General features: G+C 42.1%; 1 protein-coding gene across 1 annotated transcript in view; it reads right to left on the minus strand.

The window, feature by feature from the left end:
• Positions 1-8,626, minus strand: part of LOC144581836 (uncharacterized) — a 61,216-nt gene extending 52,590 nt beyond the window's left edge. The window contains exons 1-2 of the mRNA XM_078367511.1: positions 7,479-8,626; positions 5,368-5,575 (exon numbers count right to left, since the gene is read on the minus strand). Coding sequence (XP_078223637.1) covers positions 5,368-5,575; positions 7,479-7,499 — 229 coding nt within the window. The 5' untranslated portion in view covers positions 7,500-8,626. The remainder of the gene's footprint in view (positions 1-5,367; positions 5,576-7,478) is intronic.
• Between the last annotated feature and the right edge of the window lie 503 nt (positions 8,627-9,129).

Genomic DNA, 9,129 nt, shown 5'->3' on the forward strand with positions numbered 1-9,129 from the left:
GCAATTAAGAGCCTACCACACACAAAAAAGCCCAGGTCCAGATGGGTTCACAGCCGAATTGTACCAGACATACAAAGAGGAGCCAATACCATTCCTTCTGAAACTATTCCAAACAATCCAAGAAGAGGGAATCTTTCCCAAATCATTTTATAAGACCAAAATTATCCTGATATCAAAACCTGGCAGAGACTCAGCAAGAAAAGAAAACTTCAAGCCAATATCCATGATGAACATAGGGTCAAACATCTTCAATAAAATAACTGGCAAACCAATTGCACACATCAGAAAGCTTATCCACCATAATTAAGTAGGCTTCATCCTGGGGATCCAAGGCTGGTTCAACATATGCAAATCTATAAATGTAATTCACCACATAAACAGAACCAAAGACAAAAACCACATGATTATCTCAATTGAAGCAGAGAAGGCCTTTGACAAAATTCAACAGCCCTTTATGCTAAAAACCCTCAATAAACTAGGTATTAACAGAACGTATCTCAAAATAATAAAAGCTATTTACGACAAACCAACAGCCAATATCATACTGAATGGGCAAAAACTCAAAGCATTCCCTTTGAAATCTGGCACTAGACAAGGATGCCCTCTCTCACCACTCCTATTCAATATAGTACTGGAAGTTCTAGCCAGAGCAATCAGGCAAGAAAAAGAAATAAAGCGTATTCAAATAGGAAAGGAAGAAGTCGAATTGTCTCTATTGCAGACAACATGATTGTATATCTAGAAGACCCCATCATCTCAGCCCAAAATCTCCTGAAACTGATAAGCAACTTCAGCAGAGTATCAAAGTCTCAAATCAATGTGCAAAAATCACAAGCATTCCTATACACCAATAACAGACTTAAAGAGAGCCAAATCAAGAACAAACTGCCATTCACAACTGCTACAAAGAGAATAAAATACCTAGGAATACAACTAACAAGTAACGTAAAGGACCTCTTCAAGGGAAACTACAAACCACTGCTCAACCAAATAAGAGAGGACACAAAAAGATAAAGAAACATTCCATGTTCATGGTTAGGAAGAATCAACATTATGAAAATGGCCATATTGCCCAAAGTAATTTATAGACGCAATGCTATCCCCATCAAGCTACCATTGACTTTCTTCACAGAACTGTAAAAAACCACCTTAAACTTCATATGGAACCAAAAGAGAGCCTGTATAGTCAAGTCAATTCTAAGCAAAAAGAACACAGCAGGAGGCATCACACTACCTGACTTCAAACTATACTACAAGGCTACAGTAATCAAAACAGCATGGTACTGGTACCAAAACAGAGATATAGACCAATGGAACAGAACAGAGGCATCGGAGGCAACACAACATATCTACAACCATACAATTTTTGATAAATCTGACAAAAACAAGCAATGGGGAAAGGACTCCCTATTTAATAAATGGTGTTGGGAAAACTTGCTAGCCATGTAGAGAAACCACAAACTGGACCCCTTCCTGACACCTTACACTAAAATTAACTCCAGATGGATTAAAGATTTAAACATAAGACCCGACACCATAAAAACCCTAGAAGAAAATCTAGGCAAAACCATTCAGGACATAGGAGTAGGCAAGGACTTCATGACCAAAACACCACAAGCATTGGCAAGAAAAGCCAAAATAGACAAATGGGACCTAATCAAACTCCACAGCTTCTGCACGGCAAAAGACACAGTCATTAGAGTGAATCGGCAACCAACAGATTGGGAAAAAATTTTTGCAATCTACCCATCTGACAAAGGTCTGATATCCAGAATCTACAAAGAACTAAAACAGATTTACAAGAAAAAAACAAGCCCATTCAAAAGTGGGCAAAGGACATGAACAGACACTTTATAAAAGAAGACATACATGAGGCCAACAAACATATGAACAAATGCTCATCATCACTGGTCGTTAGAGAAATGCAGATCAAAACTACATTGAGATACCATCTCACGCCAATTAGAATGGCGATCATTAAAAAATCTGGAGACAACAGATGCTGGAGAGGATGTGGAGAAATAGAAACACTTTTACACTGTTGGTGGGAATGTAAATTAGTTCAACCATTGTGGAAGACAGTGTGGCGATTCCTCAAGGACCTAGAAATAGAAATTCCGTTTGACCCAGCAATCCCATTACTGGGTATATATCCAAAGGATTACAGATAGTTTCATTATAAATACACACACATGCACACCTATGTTCATTGTGGCACTGTTTACAATAGTAAAGACCTGAAATCAACCCAAATGCCCATCAATGATAGACTGGACAGGGAAAATGTGGCACATATACACCATGGAATATTATGCAGCCATCAAAAACAATGAGTTCGTGTCCTTTGTAGGGACATAGATGAACCTGGAAACCATCATTCTCAGCAAACTGACACAAGAGCAGAAAATCAAACACCAGATGTTCTCACTCCTAGGTGGGTGTTGAACAATGAGAACACATGGACACAGGGAGGGGAGCATCACACACTGGGGTCTGCTGGAGGGAAGTAGGGGAGGGACAGCGGGGGGTGGGGAGTTGGCGAGAGACAGCATGTGGAAAAATGCCAGATATAGGTGATGGGGAGGAAGGCAGCAAATTACACTGCCATGTGTGTACCTACACAACAATCTTGCATGTTCTTCACATGTACCCCAAAACCTAAAATGCAATTTTTAAAAAAAAATTTTTTAAATCAAGGCTGTTTAAGTAATAAACCCCTGTCCACAGATGACAGATGGCTAAGGCAAGTTCAAATCCATATTTGTCTGTCCCAGATGCCCAAGGTCTGTCTACCATGGCAGCCCATACTTCATCAACTATGGACACCCAGTGCAAATCCAGCATTAGAAAGTAGGTGTGTTCTCTCTTCCTTGGCCCTGCCTATGGAGGTTGCAGCCATCTCCTCTTCAGCATCATGTCTGCCCTCATACCCCTGTGAAACCCAAGGTCATCAAAAAGAGAACCAAAAAGTTCATGCAGCACCAAAGTCAGACTGATATGTCAAAATTAAGCATAACTGGCAGAAATCCAAAGGTATTGACAACAGGGTTCAAAGAAGGTTCAAGGGCCAGATCTTGATGCCCAACATTGGTTATGAGAGCAACAAAAAAACAAACCACTTGCTGCTCAATGGCTTCCAAAGTTCCTGGTCCATGATGTCAAGGAGCTGGAAGTGCTGCTGACGTGCAACAAATCTTACTGTGGGGAGATTACTCCCAGTGCTTCCTCCAAGAACTGCAAAGCCATCATGGAAAGAGCCACTCAGCTGGCTGTCAGAGTCACCAACCCCAGTGCCAGGCTGTGCAATGAAGAAAATGAGTACATAGCTCATGTGCATGTTTTGTGTTTAAATAAAACTAAAAACTGGGGAAAAAAAAAGAAAAGAAAAGAAAGTAGACCTGCAATATCTACTGTCTTTCCTCAACAATAAAATCATCTAGAATTCAGAATGAGAAAAATAGATGTGTTGTTCTATTAGGAATGAGTTAAAAAGAGGATAGAGGAAATTATTTCATGCCACAAAGTAAACAAAACTAAGTGAGGTCTGTGGTTAAAAAAGAGCAAGACAGAATCAACAGCCTGCAGGACTAGCAATTCACTAGCTGCTAATTCTGCAGATCTTCTTCTTCAAACACAAGCACATTAGATATTCTGCTAACGGAGCCAAAAGCACCTTCTGTAATCCCGAGTGAAGTGCAGATAGTTGCTCTCTGCCGAGTTTCTTTTTCTTGCTTTCATTTTGGTTTGCTTCCTGTGGGTTTTATGTACCTCATCAGAAACTGAATGAATATGGGAAAACAGAGCTGCTCCCTCACAAAAGCAGAGCTCTCTGTAGGGAGGGCCAAGGAGACATACTGAGCTCAGACCTCATTTATGTCAAGGTCACTGTTTTGAATCTGAATGTATACATTGGAATGCCCTCTCTGCTGAGGAGGACATGACCATAGGGAGGAAATGAGAAAAAACATAGGGAGGAGGAGGAATGCTAGAATGCCAGAGCCAGGAAGGCCTGTGGAGGTTGCTTTGCTCATTTTCCCAAATGTCAATCATATTGGCTATATTCCTATACCAGCTGTACTATTATTTACTTATTCTCTTCCTTCAAGTAAGGTCACTTATTCAATTAAATGTAGCCTCATCTTGATCAATATCAATGAAATTACACATTCGATATGACAGTTGTATTTTTTTCCTAATAGACTTTATAATAAATATGGTTAACTATGAAAACTTAAAATGTTCATCCATGTATCACATATCAGCTTGTATCTCCCTAGTGGGACCTACACCACACATTGAGAAAGACTGATAGTTCATTGGATTCTAGGCTTGTTTTTTAGCAGTGGAAATGTTTTGGGGTTTTAATGGACCGCAATCTGTCCAATAGGTAACTGCTCTGATGAAAGCTGGTCAGGGCAGCTTGGAAATCTGGCCTCTTAGCATCCACATTGCTGCCCACCTTGCTCAAGATCCCAGAGGTCACTTGACTCAAGGCTCAATAAAAAGCATTTGGGGCCAGGCACAGTAGCTCATACCTGTAATCCCAGCACTTGGGAGGACAAGATGAGCGGATCACCTGAGGTCAGGCATTTGAGATCAGCCAGGCCAACATGCCAAAACCCCATCTCTATTAAAAATAAAAAAATTAGCCAGGGCTGGTGGCAGGGACCTGTAATCCCAGCTATTCGGGAGGCTGAGGCAGGAGAATCGCTTGAACCCGGCAGACTTGCAGTGAGCTCTGATTGTGTAACTGTACTCCAGCCTGGGCAAAAAAGAGCAAGACTCTGTCTCAAAAAAAAATTAAAAAAGCATCTGAAACTCTGTTCCCACTCCAGTTCTTGTTTCACAGAAAAGTAAATTAAAGCATGAAGAAGAGAAATGATAACAAGGCATTGCACAGAAAGTTACTGCAGAAACAGATCTGGAAGCCAGAGCCCTTAATGCACATCTAGAGATTGTGGCACTATCATGTGCCCTGGAAAACCTTCAACATGGGCCAAAAAGATGGCACAAACTCTTCCTCCACCTTTCTCCCTCCACATCTGCTGGGTTGGAAGAAATGCTTGAGCTAAGAGAAGAGGGAATCCGTGGCTAGATATTAAGGCAATGAGGCAGAATTTGGACAATTAATGCCTAGGGTGCTACCTGGGCTGAAAGTTGTTTGGACTGAGACTAGAAGACCAATGCCTGGGAGCCTCAAAGTAACAGACACAACCCAAATGCACCTGGGTCACTTGGGCACCTTCATTTCCCCAATTTTCTTCAATTGGCTGAAGCATCTAGAAAAGTACTCAAATACCCAAATCCTACCTGACAATCTTTTAAGAGTAATTTGAGACAACTTCTATACCTTGGCTCCTTCCTTACCTGCAGTTCTTCTCTCATCCCACCCATCCAGCCATGCCCCTCTAGCATCACTTTGTGGGGTCTTTCTGTCTGGTGGCACCCAGCATCTCCCTGTAGAGCAAATCTGCCATTGCAGCATCTTCAGGTCTCCTCCGCATCCATCATGCTGATCCACACAACACAGGTGGTGCAGCCCACTCTGCTGGTGATGGTCTTCCTCCTTCAAAGGCTGGAGAGGGAGTCAGAAATAATAACACTTTAACAGTTTTTCTCATCCACCACAGCCTAGACAATATAAGGAATTGTTTTCCAAAAACCACAACTTCCCCAAAAAGCTGAGTTGTCCACTACACAAAATGATGGGCCTCCACCACTAAGGGATCACTTGAGTAGGCACCATTGGGAGATTCAGGCCTCATACTAGGAACTGCACTAAACGGCCACTAATACCTCCTTTCCAACCCTGTATTTTTTGATTCTAAAAGGGTTTTGTGGCCATCCGGTTACAGTGAAGGCGATTATGAAATATGCAGCAGTTTGTGGGAGTATTTTTGATTGAGAAGCATCTTCGAGTGTAGAGAAGGAATCAGGAAACTTTTTCCATAAAGAGCCAGAGGGTACAAATAAGTTCTCATTGCAATTATTCAGTTCCGTCATTGTAGCATGAAGGCAGCCATACACAATATGTAACAAATAAGAGTAGTAATGTTCCAATAAAACTTTATTTACAACACAGGTGGCAGTTGGGTCTTAAATTATTTCAAAATAAAAAGTTACTAAATGCTGACAGTAGGTGAGATTTGACCTGCTGGCTGAGGCTGGCCAACTCTTGCTCCAGAGAAAACCTGCCTACCTGGATGGCTCCCTTTTCCTTCCTGCTTCACCCAGGCAATCATTGAGCCTAGTCAGCACTACCTCCTGAATATTACTTGTGGCCTCCCATATGAGAGCTAAGCCAGTCTCTTTAGATAATCAAACCCACATCATCTATGGTTGGCAACTGAGGGAGGATCCCAAACTGACCTCCCCTTTTAGGGACATGCACACATTTCTTAAAATGTCAATGGTTCAGCCTGGGCAACATGGCAAAACCCTGTCTCTATGAAAAATACAAATATTTCATGGGTGTGGTGACATGTGCCTGTAGTCCCAGCAACTTGGGAGGCAAAGGTAGGAGGATAGCTTGAGCCCAGGAAGCAGAGGTTGTAGTGAGCCAAGATGGTGCCACCACTGCACTCCAGCCTGGGTAACAGAGTGAGGCCCTGTCTCAAAAAAAAAAAAAAGTCAATGGTCAATAACCCCAGGGTGGCAGTGTTTTAGCTTTTCAATCAGGAGAACTACTATCTGTTTAGAAATGCTAAGTACAAGGCTCCTCCCTTCCAGATTCCTAATAGAGGGCAGAGGCAAGGACCTCCATGAGAATCAAGACACAGTACTACACTTTCCTTAGGAAAGTCAAGTACGAATTAACTCCAGTACTTAGTGTTTTGCCTTTACTCTGTTGAAGAACATGGATGAATACAGAACTTCTCCAGTATTTCATCAGTGTGGTGACATGAAATGTCACCTCAACCCCTGAAGACCTTTAGGACAATCCAGAGGAAAATCAAAGCTCAGGAACCAACCCAAACCCTACCTGAGCCAGAGCTGCTTTCTTGATTTCTCTCATAACCAAAGCAGGAGACAGAAAAGAGAGCAAGTACCACTGACTACAGCCCCGCGTTTCAATGCAGAGGCCCCATCACCCTGGTTAATGTGACCATAATCTTAGTGGTGATATGGTGAGAACCTGGAATCCACTGGATTGTGCTGACCAGAGGTCAGGGCCACTACACTGACTACAGGAAGCGGGCAGGAGGAGCAGGAGGAGGGACCCTCACTACCCAAAGGGGCAACTTTAATGAGATGCTGATTAGCTTAACTAATTAGCAACAGTGTCAATAATAAAATATTATAAATTGATCTATCTACATCTTATCTCATTTATTATTTTCAACAACTCTGTGAGATCAACATTCATATCAACTCCATTTACATATAATGAGTTGACTAGTGGAGACCGAATCCTAAATCTGGTTGAAACTAAGGAAACCTGGGTGTTTTATGTGTTCGTGGTGAAAACTTGAACTTACCCTTGGAGCAAGTTGTTCCATTTTCTCGAAATAATCACTCAGTGATCCCTCTGAGTTACACGTAGGTAAAGTAATTTCATTCCTACCCACTGGTTTTGGAATAGGAACTTCAAAATTGGATATGCAGCTTGGAAACAGCGCGGGTTTAGAAGAAGCCGATAATTAAACTGATGAAAGATACTTTTTCATACTTTTTTACATATTTGAATCTACACAATAAAATAAAAGAAAATCAGCAAGAGGGAGAGGGAGTGTGGACTGGGTAACGTAGACCTATGTTGTTGGAACAAAGCGCTGGTTCTAGGCCATGGATGGATGGTGCTGTAACTCATTGCAGTGTGGCTCCCTGAGTGCTGAGCTATTAATTGGGAAGCCTGGCTTCACTTAGGCAAAGTGGAAGACTTGACCTCTTATGGTCAGGTCTTATGGGCAAGTCAGGTTTCCTCTTATGACCCATTGGTAAACTTACCATTTCTAAGCTTCTGTCTCCTTGTCTGTAAAATGGTGATATTACTGATACTATCAAAGCAGTTTCTCAGATAAATACTCTCTTCTCTGGCAACCCAGGCACATTAGGGAGAGTATTCTCGACCAAGGGTTACCCAGAGAAAGACCAGGGTCCACTGTTCTCAGATGAACCACTGCAAAAGCTGGCATTTCTCTGGACCATGAGGCCTCCCAGCTTCATCAAGGGGAACAAGGATCTCAGTAGTTACTTTTCTCATCTGCAGAGCACCAACAGTGGTTCTTGGGCTTTCCATGAAAAGGCTCCTGAAGACAAGAAGTGAGAGATGACTGCACTGCCTGCCAATCTGAGCAGGTAGAGGGCTGGAGTTGCAAAGTGACTGTCGGCAAAGGATATTCATTTTGCATTTACATGAGCTGTTGTGGTCCAGAGACATCCAGGTAATGAGCATGTGGGCCAGATGAGGTCCAGAGAGACTTAATAAGAGATGCTCAGCCGTTCTTAACATTCACTACACATAGTATTTCACAGAAAGTTTCTAAAATAGATGGATGTTTGTGCTGAAACCTAGTTCAATTGAATCAGTCTTTTGGAGAAGAGCCCAGGAATTAACTATTTTTGAGAAGCTCCCCAAGTAAATATAATGTGTAGCCAGGTTGTGAAGTACAGAGCTAGCGCAAGACAAATAGATAAAGGCGGGGGGGGGGGGGAGAGAGAGAGAGAGAGAGAGAGAGAGAGAGAGAGAGAGAAGAAGAATTTTGTAGATCAGGAAGCTAAGGATTAGAAATTCAAATGACCATCACAAGGTCATTCTGCTGATAAGTAGCAGAATCACATGTCACATTCAGGTCTGTCTGACTGCTGACCACATGCTGATGTAACTCTAACATAGTCTCTTGGGGATGCTGGAGAATGAGGAGAGGAATTGACAGACAAAAGAGAACAGAAAAGCATACCTTCTCCAACCTCAGCTTCCTCCTTGACCTGATGAAAACAACCTTGCAGTAACTCAAGGGGGAATCTTGCATAGAGACACAAAATATTACTTCTGCATGTAATGAAAAGCCACTCAGCCTAAATCAACATATTCCAAGAAGAGTCTCTTCTCACACCCACCCCTTCCCCCTACCACCAATCTCTAGCTGAAAAAAGTTGTCAAGTTCAATACACTTGGTGTATCAATGG

This window comes from Callithrix jacchus, chromosome 3, assembly GCF_049354715.1.
Source record: "Callithrix jacchus isolate 240 chromosome 3, calJac240_pri, whole genome shotgun sequence".
Taxonomy (NCBI): domain Eukaryota; kingdom Metazoa; phylum Chordata; class Mammalia; order Primates; family Cebidae; genus Callithrix; species Callithrix jacchus.